This window comes from Hippopotamus amphibius, chromosome 2 (genome assembly GCF_030028045.1).
Source record: "Hippopotamus amphibius kiboko isolate mHipAmp2 chromosome 2, mHipAmp2.hap2, whole genome shotgun sequence".
In the NCBI taxonomy this organism is placed as follows: domain Eukaryota; kingdom Metazoa; phylum Chordata; class Mammalia; order Artiodactyla; family Hippopotamidae; genus Hippopotamus; species Hippopotamus amphibius.
Window position 1 is genome coordinate 66,501,395 of NC_080187.1, and position 20,244 is coordinate 66,521,638.

A 20,244-nucleotide genomic window follows, 5' to 3' on the forward strand; every position below is an offset into this window, starting at 1 on the left:
CGTATACCAATACTTATTTTTATATCTCAAAATGTAACCTAGAGGGGCTTCCTGGCACAGTGGTTGAGAATCTGCCTGCCAATGCATGTGACACGGGTTCAAGCCCTGCTCCAGGAAGATCCCACATGCCGCGGAGCAACTAAGCCCATGTGCCACAACTACTGAGCCTGTGCTTTAGAGCCCGTGAGCCACAACTATTGAGTCCATGTGCTGCAAATACTGAAGCCCACGTGCCTAGAGCCCGTGCTCCGCAACAAGAGAAGCCACGGCAATGAGGAGCCCACGCACCAAAATGAAGAGTAGCCCCCACACACCGCAACTAAAAAGAAAGCCCACGCACAGCAAAAAAGACCCAACACAGCCAATAAAATAAATAAGTAAATAAATAAATTTATTAAAAAAATGTAACCTAGAAATAGTTGGCACTGTCCAAGGTAAAACGCACCTGCAGTTTTTATGGACGTGCAGGAATTTCAAGACATTAAAAACCCAACCAAAATTTTTTTCATCTCCTGAGGGTCAAACAGGTTAATATCTGTGAATAATTGATTTTAATTAGAAGCAAATGCCTATCCCTCAGTGATCAACCAGCATAAATGCTCTGGTAGATTATTACTTAAGATTTCTCCCAATAATCTTTCAAATAGCAATTTTCCAGTGGAAGAGAGAAGAAAGGAACAAACAGATTTTTTGGTTTTGTTTTTCGGTGTTTTTTTTTTTGATTGCATACATTTGTAAAAAAACACTCAGGACAAAACATATGAAAACTCTCCCAATATCACTCCCAACTAAGGGCAAGTTTTCAGTCTGAGGGCAATTCAACAGATTCCTAAAGAGGAAAGAAAGACAGAGGAAAAGTAAATTCCAACTTCCTTCTTTCAGAGGTGACCAGGAGCTGAGGCCTCAGCAAGGTACTGGGCACAGCATACAGTGACGTGAGGCTCAAAGTGGCTCTGACCTTCACCTAGACCTGTTCCCCTCATTACCCAAAGAAGCACTGAGGTCTCAGAGAAGGCAAGTGGCTCTCCCATAGCTACATAGCTTAGTGGTATAGGGCTCTCTCCAAAGCTGCATATAATATATCAATTGCCTCCTTCATCCAACACAGGATATAGCAGAACAAAACTTCACTACTGCATGCTCTGTGAAAACACCACATTGCATATAACAAAACTGATTTTCCTCTTCCAGCCTCCACTCTTGTTCACTAATCTAAGAATAAGGCAGCCTTGCATTTTATGCATCAAATTGTCTGAATCCCACTCAGAGTGTGGTGGTGGCAGTTATAACTAGATGAGATCAGAAGCAGAAAATACTGAGCTTGTAAAGGCCCAAGGCGGAGGACTGACCTGGAAGGATAGGGTCTTCTGCTGAATGAGCCGCAGTCACTCGTTACTGAGTGCCAATAAATCGTGGACAACTGCATTCAGAGATATGTGTGATGTGAACGCTGTCCTTTTTTAAACACACACTTGGATTTGGACAGTTTGACAATCATTGACTGTTACCCTGACCTGTGATACACTTGCTGGTTGGCCGCCACCAGGCTGTGGCCACTGAGGCTCTCTTCCTCAGGGTCAGCAGAGGGGACACAGGAGGGCAAAAGCCAGGGACTCTAGGGCGTTTGCTTTCGAAAGCAAATCAGCGGATATGGGGATAATCCCTTAAATGCTTTAGAAGGTACATAAAGACACTTTTTTGTTCAGACAATTGCTTTTTCTCATTTGTTATTTTGGTGACCTGGTATTTATTATCTAATTTAGTTTCCATCTCAAGAAAGGAATATTTGTATCTTTCCAAAGACAAAGACCTAAACTAATCTCTACACACGTGCATTTATTCACACCAAAAAAGATACCAGCTCTTCAATGCAATAAAGCCCCATACTTTCTATGCAAAATATTCCTTCAGACATACAGGGCTACCATTTAGAAACAGCTGAACGGAAGAGGGTTGTGTATACCTGTGACATATATTTATGAAAAGCCCTGGAATGTGAGATTCACATTACCGCACACACAAAGCACACTTTTTTTTTTTTTGGGCCCTCTAAAGAATAGAAATGAACATATTCAGGAAAAAGAGCAGTCATTAATTAAATTAAAAATCATCCCTGCTTAGGCTTTCTAATGTATTAATTTATTACCTCTTTATAGGTCTTGTAACAATGAAGGCAAGAATGGGACCAAGCTAATTTGGATTAAAAGCAACTCTGCTAAAAATATAAAATGCCTTAGTCGGGTAGACTGAGGACTGAGGGTCCTAGATTGAAGCCCTGGCTCTGCCGTTAACTAGGGCTGTGAGCTTGGGCACATCAGTATACCTCTCCTGGGGCACAGCTACCCCACGGGTAAAAAGACAAGCTCTTCTCCAAGACTCGCTCCTACCTAGGATTCTAAAGCATACTGAAAGTCGTGCAACACCAGAAAAGCCTAAAATTTAACCGTGAAGCAATAGATACCACACCCAAGAGAGACATACCACGCAGATATTAAATATACACCTATTTCATACAACATAACGGCTCTCCCCAAAAGAGAAGAAAAAAGCCCCATGTTCTAAAAGCAGCCAAGTGTTTCTAATAGCTTTCCTTGTCAGCAGGTACTCCAGCAGCAGACACGGGCAGAAGTCCCGTGAGCACTGTGAACGGCCACAGCAGGAGCAGCCGCCCACAGGCCTGGGATGCAGAGCTGAACATCAGCATACGCAGTGATGTTGTGTGATGTCAGAGTCAAGGAGGTCTGCATGTGTGTGCACCCGTGTATACAACTCACTGCACTGCTAGGTCTCAAGGCTTTTCCCCGGGTGTGGGCAGAGCATGATGCAGGTATAGACCAACGTGCCTTTGATGAAGAGTCTACCAGAGCATGTCTTCAGCCTAATAGAAGAGAGCATGGGGGCAGTTCTTCTTAAAAGGTAGAATTGAATATCTTTTCTATTGAGAAAAGGTTTGTAATCCGAAGCTGACATCTTTATCCTAATTCTTTGTTTACCTTGTTCCTTCTTTCTAAAGATCTCTCTCCATGAAATAGATAAAGCACCACTCAAGAAAATCCTGTTAAATGGAATCCCTCCTTACGAGAGTTACAATGTCCTTACTTAAGTGAATCTCTCTATGGGTGCACAATATGTATGAACTGGAAGAACAGGTCATGCCTGTATGTTCAAACATGACCCACCAGACACTGCACCTCGAGGACAGTCACATGGGTTTCCTTGCACAACAAGCTGGCCAGTTTGTGACAGAAAGGGGGCAAGGGAGATGGGGGTGGTACAGCTGAATCTCTAGCCTCCAAGCATGCTGTCTTCTAAAGGGCTTGACCTCCTGGCTGAACTTGGCAAATACAGAAGTCAAACTCTATGATTCCCCATAGGTCTCAAACTTAGAGCACAGGCCCCTTGAGCACACCTTGAACAATGGTTCGTTTGCAGGTGCCCCCACAAACCATGGGCTCATGGGCAGGGGCCGTGTCCTTTCAGCTTTGTATGCCCACAGCCCAGCACAAGGCTGGGTGTACTGGATGAAGAATAAACTAAACCACAAAGTCAAATATTTGGATTGCTTAGGAAGAATGTAAAAGCGAAGGACTCTAAGAGTTTAGATTGTACTTAGCAAAGAAGGAGAACACTTTTCATAGGATATATTCCAGAAGATGACATGATTACGGATTCTATCAGTCAGTCCCAGCCCTGCTTACGGTGATCCTCATTCAGCGGGGGTGGCCTGAGTCTGGGATCTGTAGTTTTAAACAGCTTCCTGGATTATTCCAAAAGCAGGTCTCAGTATAACTGGATTAGGTGAGGGCCTCCGACCCAAGCCTGCAAAGCTATGCTGCTAGAAGTCACCCAGCCTTAACTCTTTATTAAAACCCACGTGTGCACAGGCCACTACCAACTGTCTCCATCAACTGAACTGAGCCAAACAGACTTCCCAGAGCTAGTGGTTCCTGCTTCCTTTTCCTTATGGTTTAAAAGGCAAAAGAGCAGGTTAATCCTTAGTCCACCAAGCAAATACAGCACTGCTCTCCACATTGTCACATCCTGAACATGTCTGTGTCCATCTGGGCCAGTTCAGAATTGTTATTATTTTTAAAGAAAAAAGTTCTCAAGTGCTCTTTATCCACCTGAGAAAGCCATTATCATATGCCTCCTTTTGAGTTTGCTTTAAAAATATATACCCAATCTGAGATTCTGAAGGATGCGGGCCTCGGTCCTGGTCAATTTCCTCGGTGTTCCCCGTCCTCACTTAGCAGGATTTGGCCATGTCATCTGCCTTGCATGAATTTGTGCTTGCTTCACGTCCCTTCCTACTCATTTCTTTGAGGGCACCTGTAAATGTCTGGGGAGACACCACTGGCCATCAAGATATTTAATGATGCTTTTTAAAAGTATCCATGTAAATGAATAGCTTCTGGACATGAAAGTTCAAAAGTTGAAAACCAAGGAGCAAGAGTCTAGCTGTTCCTCTCCCTCCACGAGACTCCCTAGTACCTGTGTGGAGGGGAAAGGCTTAGCCCTTCATCCAGGGAGTTTTCTTTCTAGCCAGGCTGCTGGTGCATCTGCCCGGGTATCTAATTGCCACTCAGACACTGTCACTCTTTCCACAAGCCTTCGGTGAATCTCGCGAGAACTCTTCATCATCACATTCAACCCTGTGCGGTCTGGCTGAGTCCTGCCTCACTACTCAATCCACGCTGCGGATCCTGATCTCCATGCGAAGCGGGCAACGATAAACTGCTTCCTTACAAGGAAGACGGAGGGGAAAGATCACTGCGACACATGGCAGTCAAAACGCATCCACCTGATGTATTTATCACTGTAAATTGCATTCACCTGTTTATAGTGGGGGGGCGAAATGGCCTTGATTAGAGCGTGGCAGGGGCTGGGGCTGGGGCAAAGGAGCCGAGAGTGAGAGTGAGGCTGACCTAAGGCGGGGTCCCTTCCTCCACCCCTCCCCCCAGGGAAGCTGGCTCCATTCCCCTTGTCCTGGGGCATCGCCCACTGAGCCTTAATCGTGCTATGACAAGCTAGTTAATCAACACCTCCCCCCCCCACCCCCATCGTTCAGATCCGACTCTGCCCCGTGCTGCTCAAACACGCATACTTAGTTTCCACCACCAGATGTTGAACACGTCACTCCCCCTGCCTGAAACGGTCTTCTCCCTTGCCTGTCCTTCAAGACTGACTTCAAATGGCACCTCAATCCTTTCTGCTTCCACAAATGCAAAATGACCTGTTCCCATCTCTAAAAGTGAGTGAGTTTTACACCACTTATTGCTCTCTGCCTTAGGTCAGTTATTTATGTACCTATTTTTCCTCCTGAATTATTAAGCATCCTGAGGGTAAAGCCTGTGTTTCGCTCATCTTTGAGTCATCCACAGTCCCCCATAAAGGATAGATGTGCAGCTATATTTATAGGAAGACGGGAAGGGGCAGGGAAGGAAGGCACCTGGCTGGCAGGTATGATTTCAGATCCTGGAAGAAGCTTCCTCTGGCAAATCTCCTCCATCTGGTCTGGGATTCTTGACAGTTCTGTGGAAGCCTAAGATCTGACATAGTTACAAAGGAAATCTTCAAGGGAGAAGAAACACTTTTAATTCTTATTATTCCCTTGGTGTCTAGTCTTAGATTACTGTGAAGCAGATACAAATTCTTTCTGGAAATCAGGTTTTAAAGGGAGAGAAAAGAAGGAAGGATACAGAGCTTTCATTTGGGGCACCAAAGGGAAACATCTCCTGTTTCATCATGGTGACTTATGCTGTGAAGAAGCCAATATACTTGGACAGTGTCAAATCAGAAGCCCCCAATAACATACAATGCCTGGCACAGACCTTCAATTACTTACTTCTTTCTGGGAGGATGGACCCTTCCTTCCCACATTTCTTTCTCTCTCATTTCATCAGAGACTTTAAATTTTTGTGGACAGGATACTAATGTCATTTGGGACCCAAAAAATTATAGCCAAAGCATATTCATTTATAAGGGAATAAAATATAGTAAGGTTGACTTAGGTGATTTTTATTGGCCATTTTGAAGGGATTCACAAGAAATGTGGAACTAATCAGAGAAATATTGAGAATCAGCATTATTATGGGCTGAATTTGTACCCCCTAAATTCACATGTTGAAGTCTCAGCCCCCAGTTCCACAGAATGTGACTGTGTTGGAGATAGAGCCCATAAAAAGGTGATTAAGGTAAAATGAAATCACACGGGTGGGACCTCATCCAATCTGACTGGTGTCCTTATAAGAAAAGGAGATTAAGACAGAGATCTCTACACACACACACACACACGGAAGAAAGACCACCTGAGGACATAGCGAGAAGGTGGTCATCAGCAAGCCAAGGAGAAAGGCCCCTGGAGAAACCAAACCTGCCCGCACCTCGACCTTGGACTTCCATCTTCCAAAACCATGAGACAATAAATGTCTGTTCAGTCACCTAGTCTGGTATCTTGTTATGGCAGCCTGAACTAACTATGAGCACAAAGCCACAGATGCCAGAAATAAAGAAAATAAGGCTAAAAACGAACATATTTTAATAAAATCTCTCCTCATCTCCAGTGACTGCCAAGCAGTGTATCACTCTGAGGAGCTCGCGGGAGGAAGGGCCATCACTTCGAGGAACAGTAAGTGACAGTGGTGACTCATCGACAATGCAGGCCCTGCCCCAAGTGAGGCTCGAGAACGTATCTCCAAGGATCCCTGACACGATGTTCAGTCACTTAGAAATTGTGAATCTAACCACTGGACGAGAATGACAGCAAAATTACTAGGAGCCCAAAACACACACCACATTACAGCAACTGCTATTATTGATATTAAAGAACCAAGGATCTCACAGCACATATAATTGGAAAAATATAATTTCTCTGGAATTTGTAAAATAACCAGTCTCAGTTTTCTTGAATGACCATTAAATGTAGCATTTTTATAGAAACCACTAAGATTAAGTATCCTAATGGGCCTTTAAATTACAATAGTACATAATCTGTGCTAAAAGGAGCCTACAGGTTATTCCCCTAATAAGCCACCTGGCTTGCTCTATGCTAAAGGCACATCATGGCTCCAAAGACATGGAGTCTCTTGCATCATGTCTTATCAAGTTTCCTCAATTTTGTAACTGCAGCATTTTTCTTTACAAGACACGTTTTCCATTATTTGCTTGTGTGGCCATTGGCAACTTGCGGGTGTTTGTTTGGAAAGGAGAGGCATTTTCCAAGATGACACAATAACCTGATGTTCTAAATCCTGGGAGCTTGTTTCCTGCCTATTTCTAGGACACTTTATATGATTGGCCATTACCCATCCTCTCTATCCCCATCGCTGCCACTGCTGCCCGTGACTTTGCCATTTAAGGCTGCTGAGCACTTTCCTCAAAGAGCAGCCGGAGCCACAGAAGGGTTGTGAGGTTCACTGGCGTTATTGTGTGACTTGTTGGTACCTTGGGAAATGGGTCACCTGGGAGTTGAAATTAAGCACTGAAGAGAGACTGGTAATTCATTCATAACCCTTACGAATGCCTGCTGTGAAAACAGCACTCCCACCCCTTACCCACGGACTATAACCCTCCGTGCCGTCAGAGCAGACTGAAGGGCGTCTACGGATGGGCCAGCTCCATCTTTATCCATATGTTTGATAAAAATACAGATGATTTCAATTATATCTATTCAGTGGGGGATTTTAAGGCATTATGCACTCAGATTTTAATTCGACTGATAGCTTTAGAGCATCGCTATTCAATATGAATATATGCAAGTCACATTTGTCATTTAAAATGTTCTAATTGCCACCTATAAAAAGTAAGCTGCAACAGCTAAAATTAACTTAATAATACATTTTATTGGGTGTAAAATTTAATTATATATTTTATTGGGCATATTTACATTGGGTTACAATGTATCCAAAATATAATCAACACATATTTTATTTTAAAAATATTTTAAAAAGCTTTAATGAGATATTTTACCTTCACTTTTTTGTACTAAGTCTTCTAAATCTGATGTGTTTTCAAAGTCTATCTCAACTGGACACTAAATTTTAATCAGAAATGCTTGGTCTGAGTTCAGATTTCACAGAATTGACAGTTGAAAAAGTGGATTCATTCATTCATATACCCAAATTGTTCCAAACCATGACTGTATTATTAGATTTTCAATTTAAATTTAGATTAAATTAAAATTAAAATTCAGCTCATAACTATTTGGAGACTGATAATTATGATTGGGCATATGCCTAGGAGTGGTGGAAAATAAAGTTAACAGGTAGCGTGGGGCAGTTCTGCTGACAGCCTCAAATAGCCGGCCAAAGAGTTTGTTCTAAATGGGGAAAAAATTTCTGGTGAGGAGGGATGTACACTGTGTTTGGAGGAAGATTCACTTAGCATTGATGTGGGTGATGGATGGAAAGGGGGACAGCTTGCAGCTAAAAAAGCAAGCAGCTACTGCAATACTCCAAGCAAAATATAATGAAAAAGTAGAGGAGGTGCTAGGAAAGGAAAGAAAATTATAAATTTTGTAAGTATGTACATAATGATATCAGGCAATATGGGCTGGAAATCAAAGACAGGGAGGAGTCAGAGAGTTCTGTAACAACTAAAATGAAGTAGAGAAGAAGCACTGGAGGGAGAAAAGTTATTTCTAATGTACTTGCATATAAATGTTTAAAAGAAGATTGGAATATATGTACATATGGGCTGGTGGGTGGAGGAGATCTTTGGGCAAACATGAAAAGATATCAAAATCTATTTATAGAACTGTCAAATTAGCAGAATGGGCAACTTCCTTAGAAATAATGTGTACTATTCCAATAGATGGGAGGGTCTGAGTAAATTAAATTATGGTATCACTCATTAGAAAGCTATGTAACTTAAAAATCATTGCTCTTGAATTATATCAAGGGATACGGGAAATTGCTTAAGATATATTTTTTTTTTAATAAATTTATTTATTTTATTTATTTATTGACTGTGTTGGGTCTTCGTTGAGGCACATGGGCTTTCTCTAGTTGTGGTGAGCGGGGGCTACTCTGCATTGTGGTGTGCAGGCTCCTCATTGTAGTGGCTTCTCTTGTTGTGGGGGACGGGCCCTAGGTGTGTGGGCTTCAATAGTTGCGGCCCATGGGCTTAAAAGTTGTGGCTCATGGGCTTAGTTGCTCTGTGGCAAGTGGAATCTTCCCAGAGCAGGGCTCAAACCCGTGTCCCCTGCATTGGCAGGCAGATTCTTAACCACTGTGCCACCAGGGAAGTCCAAGATATATTTTTAAATGAAAACTTTAAGTTTGGATAATAAGATTCCAATTTTTTTAAAATTTATTTTATTATTGTTCTTTTTCATATCTTTATTTTTGGCTGCATTGGGTCTTTTTTTTTTTTTTCCACTTCCATAAACAGTATTTAACACGATTCTATGCTCTTCCATTTTTCTCTCTATATAATATGTATAGTCACATATAAAGATGGGAAAATGGGAAGGCACTTAATGCCACTGAACCATATACTTAAAAATGGCTGAAATGGTAAATTTTATGTTATGTATATTTTACCACAATAAAAAACACAGGATTATGCAGTATAACATACTGTTATAACATACTGTTTTATAAAATTAATTTTAATTTAATAATCAGTAATATATTCCTGTGACATTTCTAATCCTCAAAAATATTTTTACACTTGTCTTATATTTTTATCCACAATAAGTTTAATCATTTGGTTCAAGTAGTGACTGCTAGATTTCTCCACTGTAAAAGAACCTTTCCTCCTTGTAACGAAAAATTATCTGTGAGATGATGATATGAGACTGGAAATTTAGATTCCGGAAGCTTGAGCATGTATTTTGAGCCAATGGGACTTGCTGAAGGACTGGTTGAGAAAACTAGAGGAATCACAGATTTTTGGCCTGAGTAACTGGGTGAGTGAATGGTACAAATTATTGAGATGGGGAGAGAACCTGAGTAGAAACAGGATTATCTTTTTTTAAGCAGAAGGGTAAATTAGGAGTTTTGTTTTAAATAGATTGACTGTGATATGCTCGTTAAATATCCAAGTATATTTGTCAGGTAGCCAATAGGCAGGGCTGGCCTCACAGGCATATGAAATTGCATTGGGTCTTTGTTGCTGCACACGGGCTTTCTCTAGTTGTGGAAAGCAGGGGCTACTCTTCATTGCGGTGCGTGGGCTTCTCATTGCGGTGGCTTCTCTTGTTGTGGAGCACGGGTTCTATGTGTGCAGCTTTCAGTAGTTGCAGCATGCAGGCTCAGTAGTTGTGGCTCCCAGGCTCTAAAGCGCAGGCTCAGTAGTTGTGGCACACAGGCTTAGTTGCTCTGCGGCATGTGGGATCTTCCTGGATCAGGGCTCGAACCCATGTCACATGCATTGGCAGGCGGATTCTTTTTTTTTTTTAAGAACTTTTATTGAGATACAGTTAACAGACAGTAAACGGCATATATTTAGAGTGTACAATTTGGTATCCCTATCTCCCAATTCACCCCCCCCAAACCTTCCCTGCTTTCCCCACATGGTGTCCATGTGCTTGTTCTCTACATCTGTGTCTCTATTTCTGCCTTGCATTTCCTCTTTCATAGTTGTTAGCATTTGCCTTATGTATTGAGGTGCTCCTATATTGAGTGCATATATATTTATAATTGTTATCTCCTCCTCTTGGATGGATCCCTTGATCTTTAGGTAATGTCCTTTCTTGTCTCTTGTAACATTTTTTATTTTAAAGTCTATTTTATCTGATGTGACTATTGCTACTCTAGCTTTCTTTTGATTTTCATTTGCATGGAATATCTTTTTCCATCCCCTCACTTTCCGTCTGTATGTGTCCCTAGGTCTGAAGTGGGTCCCTTGTAGACAGCATATATATGGGTCTTGTTTTTGTATCCGTTCAGACAGTCTGTCTTTTGGTTGGGGTATTTAGTCCATCTACATTCAAGGTAATTATTGATATGTATGTTCCTATTACCATTTTCTTAATTTTTTGTTTTTGTTTTTGTTAAGTCATTTTCTTCTCTTATGTTTCCCACTTAGAGAAGTTCCTTTAGCATTTGTTGTAGGGCTGGTTCGGTGGTGCTGAATTCTCTTAGCTGTTGCTTGTCTGTAAAGCTTTTGATTTCTCCGTCAAATCTGAATGACATCCTTGCTGGGCAGAGTATTCTTGGTTGTAGGTTCTTCCCTTTCAGCACTTTAAATATATCATGTCACTCCCTTCTGGCTTGCAGAGTTTCTGCTGAAAAATCAGCTGTTAACCTTATGGTAGGTCCCTTGTATGTTATTTGTCGTTTTTCCCTTGTTGCTTTTAATGACTTTTCTCTGTCTTTAATTTTTGTCAATTTGACTACTATATGTCTTGGTGTGTTTCTCCTTGGGTTTATCCTGCCTGGGACTCTCTGCGCTTCCTGCACTTGGGTAGCTGTTTCCTTTCCCATGTTAGGGAAGTTTTCAACTATAATCTCTTCCAATATTTTCTCGGGTCCTTTCTCTCTCTCGTCTCCTTCTGGGACCCCTATAATGCGAATGTTGGTGCATTTAACATTGTCCCAAAGGTCTCTTAGGCTGTCTTCAGTTCTTTTCATTCTTTTTTCTTATTCTTTTCCGCATCAGTGCTTATCACCATTCTGTCTTCCAGGTCACTTATTCGCCTCAGTTAATCTGCTATTGGTTCCTTCTAGTGTATTTTTCATTTCAGTTCTTGTGTTGCATAATCTCTGTTTGTTTGCTCTTTAATTCTTCTAGATCTTTGGTAAACTTTTCGATCTCTGCATCCAGTCTTTTTTCAAAGTCCTGCATCATCTTCACCATCATTCTTCTGAATTCTTTTTCTGGAAGGGTGCCTGTCTCCTATTCATTTAGTTGTTTTTCTGGGGTTTTATCCTGTCCCTTCATCTGGTACAAAGTCCTCTGCTTTTTCATCTTCTCTACCTTCTGTAGCTGTGGTTTTCAGTTCCACAAGACGAAATACTGCGGATACTGCTTGATACTGCTGTCTGCCCTCTTGTGGAGGAAGCTATCAAGGAGGCTCGTGCGTGCTTCCTGATGCGAGGGACTGGCAGGCGAATTCTTAACCACTGTGCCACCAGGGCAGCCATCCAATTTTATTAAAAAAGGATATGCATCTACATGATGTATAGCACAGAAAATGTGTGGAAGGACACATAGCACGCATAGATTTTCTCTTCAGAGTTAGACTGAAAGGGGCAAGGGCTTTTACGTTTTATACTTTGTTATTGCTTGAACTTGCTACAGAGAACATATTACTTTTATTTTTGAAAAGGGAGACCAGAAAAATGACTGAAAGGATTTCTAGCAAAAAATTATCTGTGGGCCATTTTTATTTTCTTATTACAAACTTTTTTTTTTATATTTCAGTATGTAATACTCCTATAACAAGAAAAAAAGTCATAAAGGAAATAATCTATACTACCAACGGTACAATCAATTTTAGGTCTGTTTGCAAAGCCAAAGGTTATAGGGTTGGGTGTTTCTTTAAAGAGGTTTGGATCCAATTTCTTTTACTTCTTTGGGGATCATGCTTACTTTTATAGCTGCTGAAGCTATTTCCACATTAAAAAAAAAATGATTTCCATTTGGTGTGGCCAAAAAGAGAAATGGAGGCCAACCCCAAGGCAAGCCTTCCTAGAGAAGACAAAAAGCCTCTGTAACTTGTGGAATGAAAACTTCAGCAGTAGAACGTGACTCTTTTGTCGTGAATGACTTCAATTGCTGGTGGACAGAAATTTTTAACAAGAACAAAGAGCATGGGAACAATTTCAGTGCTCTGGTTGTCATTCCAGGCCAAACACAGCCGTAACTTTATATTATAATGATAGGGACAAAGAACAAGGTGTCCCATTCACTGTGAGGCTCCTGCAGCAAGAGGGCGCAGAGTCTTTCACTGAAGTGGAAACGAGAAGGAACGCTCAAGGAGCGCGAAAAGGGCTGTGAGCAGGTAAATCACCATCAACCACATAAATAATGGCAGAAAATTCGTGAAGAGATGAAAAGATGCCTTCTGATCATTCACCAATGGAAAGATGTGCACTAAATCAGGGTCTTTTCTGTCTGACGCTGTTGTTTTTACTGAACAGTTAAGCACCCAAGGAAATACCAGTTGGGTCTTAAAGACAATTTATAGCCGGGTTGGCCTCATTGCACCTGGCTGTGTTTTGACAGCAGGTTTCGTCAGTTTATAGCGGAGATTCTTGTCTATGCTGTAAGCTGTCACTAATGCAACTAGGCCTTTGGAAAAAATGTACCGCTCAGAGGCAAATCTCTCCCTTCCACGCACCCCTCCCCCTTTTAATGAAAAGCAAAAGCCTCCTGCTGGTGGCAAAGCCTCTTCTCCTTCAGGGGAAATTACAGAGCCTCCTGGGAGCCTGCAGGTCAGTCCCAGTGCTACAGCCCTAGTGGGGTGCGCCTGCTTCTGGGCACTCGATTAAGGACTCTTTCTTTTCTCTTCCCTCGGGGTTAACTGCTGAACACAGTGGCCTTGTTGTTCTGGGCCAGGAAATGCGGGATTCTGCTCTTTGAGCTCCCAACTCTTCCCAGCTTCCAGGCCCCACTAAGAATGTCTGGGAGCCTTGCAACAGCTTGGCCTAGGGCTTCGGGGGATACCCGCCCCTCACCCCCATCGAAAACAAGAAGAGCAAGGCTTGGCTATTTAGAATCAGACAAACCTTAACTTTGTTTCCTGGGATTTTTGTACTCAGCTAGTGGCCTGGTTTGGAAGCCACTGTCTTAGAAACCACAGAAGCTCATTATAATATACACGAGTTGAAAGCACTGCCTCCCAGCACCAGGTGCTGCCTTATTCCACTCATTTTGTTTTGCGTGTTTAGGACACAGGGTTTTATTCTTTTTCGCTCCCAGAAGGATTGGGCCAAACAAATAAGTTTTAATAGGTGTCACTCATTCCTGAACTGAAGGCAACACATCCTTTTTAGGAATGAGCTCATGGTGGCTGGTGGCCGACATTTCCCCCTGTGCGGTAGAACAGGACAAAAATGTGAGTAGAGGGATGAAAAGGTAATGGAGAACAGCCCCTCCTTTTCCTTAATTTCATGGTTCACAGACATTCATTGACATTCAGACACTCCCAAGGGGAAGCTCACATAACCAGTCATGAAACCAGAAACGAGCAGGCTAACAGGGCAGCTTGCCTGGGCCCAGGGCAGAGTTTCTCACCACAATGGGGGTCCACTCCCAGACACTAGGGCCCACTACAACGGGTCCGCAGCTGCTCCAGGGGGCAGCCGAGGCTGGGAGAGTTCCAGGCCTTACAGGGTCCTTTGACCAGCCACATCCAGGAGGCCACCTTCTGACTTCCCAGGGCCTAGGCTCTAGCTAGGGTCAGCCCTTGAGGCTGCCCTTCAGACTCTGGGAAGCACAAGACCCGAGGAGACTCGAGGGGGCGGTGAGGAGGCTCCAGGCCAGATGATTCCCACGCAGTGAGGGCTGCCTGGGAACGGTCTCTCCCCCAGAGTTGCCCATGGACTGAAAGGGAGTGAGAGAAGGAAACCTAAAGGAGAGGTGGGTCCTGGTCCCTGAGACAGAGAAATGAATCTAAACTGCTTCTTCAGATGAGAAGAGCAGCTGGAGGCAGAGATGCAGAACTAGAGAAGGAAGTCAAGGGCAGCTACATGGGGAAAATGACGGAGAAACTATGGGTATGCCGGTCAGAGCAACGCGGCAGGCAAGCCGGCTCACTCATCTGGCCGCATCCGAAGAGCAGAGCTCGAGGCCCGCTGGCGGCATTGAACTGCTGCCTGGTGACACCGCCCAAAGTATTCGCCACGCTTTGCAAGACCTCATTTAATGCTCAGTTCACGGTCAACCAGAACGTTCACCTATAGCACCACGGTCACCAGAGGCAGAGGCCGAAGGCACACATCACCATGGCAGGCCAAAAAGGTTGGGAGACCATCATTTTCCTGACTTAGGGATACTCCAACTCAGTAAGCCGATTACTTTTATGAGTATATATAAATAAATCATTGCCATGATTGATACACTAAATGACGAGCCTTACTGTTCTCCACAGACTCTCGAGAAGCAGCTATCATAAGCACACCTGTGGTATACCGGAACTCTCCAGCCAGTCTTGGAAGATGTTTTCAACAGACAACTCAAGCCTTTAAAAACAAAACAACCACAAAAAGTAAAGTTAAAAAGTTACAGAGCACTTATTACACGGAATGGTTCTAACTATTCAGGCACATGACAGTATCCATTTCCCAGAGAAATCTGGCGAAAGTGCAATGCTGTCCCAGGTTCAAGTGAGGAGAGGGACCCAATCACGTTCAGTACAGCTTCTCTGCAGTCAATGAAGGTGCACACGATGGAATTTAAGAATCAAAAGTGCACCACGGTAGGTGGTTTTAATGCCTTGAGAGGAACTTCTTGGTTGGGAGTGCCCATTCAGGGAGCATAGGGCATGTTTGTGGGACGCATCCGGCACGACTGCTTCCTGGAGAGATGTGGAGTAAAGCGAAATCTGAACATTACAGCACTTAGTGAAGCAAAATGAAATTCCAACTTTATAGTGATGATGGGCTACAGCAAGCAAAAATGATACAAATCATTACCGGAGCCCCGAGAGGCTCAGAGGCACGGAGCACACGTGGCTTCTGCTGCCTGCTTTCCAGCAGCCCTTCATTCTGCTTCACTTGAAATATTACGACTGCTTGTTATGTCTGATCCAAAGTCAGCTGAAATCTTTTGGTTTCATGCCCTGCTGATTTAAATACTCCTTAAATGTACTAAGGATCCAATATTTTTAGGGTCAACAGGCTTTAGGTTATGTTTTCCTGTCTTCCTGAAGCTTAAGCAACTCCTCCCTGGCTTCTAGATAATTCCTGCTCATGCCTGGTGTCTCCAACCACAGAGGCCTTCCTGGAGCCCTCTCCCTGGCTGTGTGTGTCATACCCACCCTGCTCCTTGTCCCCTGTGGCACAGCAGCCACCACGGTTTGTGACTGCAATTATTTGGTTACTTGACTTTTAACTGTCTCCTCACCGGATCAAAGCTCTCTGAGACCAGGGTCCACGTCTGTCTGTCTTCTCTAAACTCAGCACTTAAAATATTTCTTGGCATAAGAGAGGATCCCCACAGATATTTTTTATTTGAATGAATGAAAACATTTCACTGTTGACGCAACACAAATTATTCCTTTTTAAGTTAATAATCACCTTTCCCAGTAAGATATTCCAAAGTTGTTAAGCTCTGTATCTTTCTAAAATGTTATATATTATACACTATATTACATATATGTAATATTCTCTCCTCCCTCCCTTTGGAATTGTAAAGAAGTTGTGGAAGGATACAGTGCTGTCTGCATTAGTTAAGGTGCTGAAGGCCAAGTTCCCCTCACACCTGTGCTGGTTGTGCTGTGGGCTGGGCCAGTGAGAAGGGAGGGAGGGAAGAAGGAGCGGGCCGGGTGGGCTTGGGGAAGACAGGGCTGACTGATACTGTCCCTTCCTTTTCCTCTCCACTGAGAAGCAAGTCACTGGTGTGCCTTTGCCTTCCCTGCCCAGGGCAAAAGCAAAGGCTGCCGGAGGAGGCGACCATTGCTATCTCAAAACAGAGAAAATACACAGAGGGAAAGAAACTGGTTTGGATTCATTTTCAAGATGATGCCCATCTGTGGGACGACCAGGTGGGGTGAATAAGAAGAAGGTGACCATCTCCCTAGGCTGTCTGTCCGGTTCCCAGGTCAGCGGAATCACTGGCTGTGCCTTGCATGAAAGGCCAGATGCCACTCTCAACCTGGGCTTTTCCCCACTATTTCTCTGTTGTCATCTAACACCATCACTCTCAGTGCAAATGGCCAAGTCCCCTCTGTAGGCTGTGAGAGTGTGGAAGTGTGCATGTCCTCACATGCGTGCATGCACGTGTGCCCTCAGATGACTGTGTGTGAGTGTGTGTGCACACGCACGTGGGGCAGGGGTGGGGGCAACTAGAAGAGAGGAGACATCTCTCAGAGCACCTGAAATCAAGATCATTATTCTTTCTTGGGCTCGATTTATTTGCTTGGTCGTAGAAAGAGGCGCTGGAGATGCCTTCAACTGGCATAACTGATCCGCTAGGAGGAGGAAAGTGGGGCACAAGGGCTACTTAGAGAAGTGCCCAAGGAGACCCGAGGTTGTATTATTTTCTAGTGAAATGTGTGAGGCTGGAAGGTAAGACAAAGTTTGTAATTTCCATTGAAGACGATGCTCAGCAGAAGGCCTGTTCTTGTTTGGAACGCATGCAAACTGTCCCCACCTTGAGCAGCTGGGTGGGCGGTTCATTTGGTGGGGCAGACTTCCTGCCCCAGGGCTTGAGCGGCTGTGAAGGCCCTGCTGGTGCTCTAAGTTGTCTGCCCGGATTTAGAAGCAAGGGTCCCTTTTCTTCCCTGTCCTTCCTTCATTGGTGCTTCTATCTAAGCAGCCCATTCATTTGCTTCCTTTCCAGCCAAAGAGGGACACTCCTGTGTCCACAGCCCTGGGGTTAAATCTCCTGTCACCCATCCTTCAAATGACACCCAGGAAGGCGGCAGCAAGTGTCTGACGTGGAACTGACCTTCATTGTGCTGTGGATTCTAGGAAAATGGGCATTCTTAAACCTGCCACAACTTAAGACGGAGAATTTAGAAAGGATTTAGCAAAGAGCAGTAGTGATGATCAAAGGGGTAAGTACATTGGACCCACGAGGGAGGTCAAGGGAACTGGGATTAAATATCCTGAAGAAGATAAGTCTGGGCAGTGACTTCAGAGCCATTTTCAAGTGATTTTACAAAAGATGGTGAACAGCTGTTGTGCATCCCCATGGAGGACTGAGTAAGAGGACAGGGACATAAATTTCCTTCAGGGAATTTTAGCTTAAAGACACTTCTTTAGGGGTGGCATGGGGGGGAGGGGCGATGGCATGTGGAGGGCGGGGGCTGGGAAGTTGAGTCCTGGAATGTTACTAACTGAGGTTCAAGTCTTCACCAGAGAGGACTGAGAACAGGCAAAAGCTTCTCTATGTGGCAAACGTTCGGTGGATGCCTATAAGGCATGAGGTTCTGTACAAGACCAATATTATTATCCCCATCTTGGAGACGAGCAAATAAAGGTCCAAGAGGCTACGGGACTTATCCAGGGCCTGCTAGATGGTGCCTGAAGAGCCGGGATTCAAACCTATGTTGCCTGGCTGCAAAGCCCCTGCTTTTCTTCCTGAGCTGAATTCCAGCTCCACAATACATTGGTTCATGATTTATGATGCAGACAAGCCTGCAGGAGAAGGCCTGCGCTGGCTCTCACACCAACACTGACTTTCATCGACATCTCTCCTGCTGAAGGCGACCTGGCCGCTGCTGTGGTTGCCCTGTTTGTCTGCCCCTCTGTTACAGTTCTGAAGAGATAGGGAGACCCTTGGGAGGGGCAGACGCACGAGGACAGGAGAGTTCATTGTTTAGCTGCATCCAGGAGCAAAAGACACTCTCCTGTGAATGAAGAGAACCTGTGTTTCCAGATCACTCTCCCCGGGAAAGGTTCAAAACATAACAATTATCACTTCATTCCTCATAATATCCTCATGAAGTGGGTGTCAATTGTTGTGTGGCTTTTTAGCAGATGGAGAAACTGCAGCATAAGAAGACTGGTCGAAGTCAGCCCAGGCTAAAGAAAAGGGCTAAAGAAAAGATCTCAGTTTCTAGGCTCCCAGTATCAGCACAGATATCAAACTACACTGATGCCTGTACACAGATTCCTAACATGGAATAAGATGTTAAACTATGAAAGGAAGATCAAAGCACTAGCTCCATCTGCTAAAAACAATTTTTTAAGGTAGTATGAGTAGCCTTAACATCCAAATAAATTATGGGAGACCGTTTGAAAATGCTGAATTTTCAGGAAAGAAATGGGCTGTACGTTTTATGAAAAAAATGTACATAATTTTTGCTGTTTTGATCGTAATTACTGAGACGACGGTACAGGTGAATTTTTAGTTCTGGACTTGGATATATAGCAGTGGTAAAGCTGAAAGCTGACTTTCTGAAATCAAGACACTCAGAGTCAAAGCCAACGGTGAATTTTTCCCCTCTGAGATCATGTGGCTTAAATAATCACAACAGACAAGCAGAAGCATTTCCACTTCGCTGGGACCCAGGACTTACAGGAAATTACTCTTCTGCATGTCTGATCACTATGGAAATTGATTTTATACAGATAGCTAAAGTACACAGACCCACGACTCCATGCCCTGTCTCTGTACTAGTGAGCAGTACTTCTGCCTCATTACTGAGACCTCCTGGGTATCTGGAACAGCAGGTTGTTTTATCCTGTAGCTGGAGAGTTCCCTTGTTGTACGCCTAAGTCCTGAAAGGCAACTCTGAGTTTCAGGAGTAGGTCGTCAGACCCTGTGAGCTCTAAATGTGGTCACGTGTAGTTAATGCTGCAAGAGAGAGAATACGCTGGCCATCCTGAATGATGCTGGTTAGAAAAGCAATCAGTGTTTAAAGACGGGAAAGTGACCAGTTGCTCCTCTGCTCATAATATTACAGTACACAGAAACTGACCTCGGTGTGTGTGGAAATGGTGCTGCATGTGCTGGGGGCGGAGTGACAAGGATGGGGAGCTGACTATTAGCCGTATCTGCTGCTCGCGCCTACCAACTTGCTGCTGATCAGGAGGAAGGTTTGTATCACTCTTGGCTCTGTCTTGGGCCTCTTGAGATTCTAAAGATCACATCTACCTGTGCTTCTAAAGGAAAGCACAAGGCCTGGTAACGTTCCCGGGAACTGAGGGAAGACAGAAGAACGTTGGGGTGCAGTCCTAGAGGGACACAGGCTTTGGCAGCTTCCATGCTCAGGGTCTGAAATGGAAAATGCTCTTGTCCTGGAATGCAGCTTCCATTCTGTATGGGTTTTAAAACTTTAGTAATTTACGTTTTTAAGTTCCCTCCCTACGTGTGGATAAAAATAGTGTACGCCTCAAAGCTTTGCACATGGTCACTTCATTTCTTGATCAGAGCAAGTCATTTGTGCTTGGGTAGATAATGAAGATTGCTGAGGTACCATTTACAAACGAGTACTCCCTAGCTTCGTGGGGGAGGAAAAGCACTGAATTAAAACAAACACGTGAATATGGGCAGACAAACAGCATAACTGGTGAGCGAAGATAGCGGCAGCTGTTGATACTGCTGGAATACCAGGTAGGCAAGGTGTGCTGGTTACAGTGCCCCTTAGCGTGCTTTCCTACCAACACAGATGGGCTCCCAGGATTT

General features: G+C 43.8%; 1 protein-coding gene across 6 annotated transcripts in view; it reads right to left on the reverse strand.

Moving 5' to 3' along the window:
- The window catches only part of AOPEP (aminopeptidase O (putative)), a 365,989-nt gene that overhangs the window by 91,482 nt on the left and 254,263 nt on the right, over positions 1–20,244 (reverse strand). For 3 of the 6 annotated variants that reach the window (XM_057722552.1, XM_057722551.1, XM_057722553.1), the window contains 2 exons: positions 15,071–15,131; positions 7,828–13,980 (listed from right to left, as the gene is read on the reverse strand). In XM_057722552.1, the coding sequence (XP_057578535.1) occupies positions 13,909–13,980; positions 15,071–15,131 (133 nt within the window). In that variant the 3' untranslated portion in view covers positions 7,828–13,908. Of the gene's footprint in view, positions 1–7,827; positions 13,981–15,070; positions 15,132–20,244 lie in introns of those variants that run through there. The other 3 variants (XM_057722556.1, XM_057722554.1, XM_057722559.1) reach the window with 2 other exon arrangements.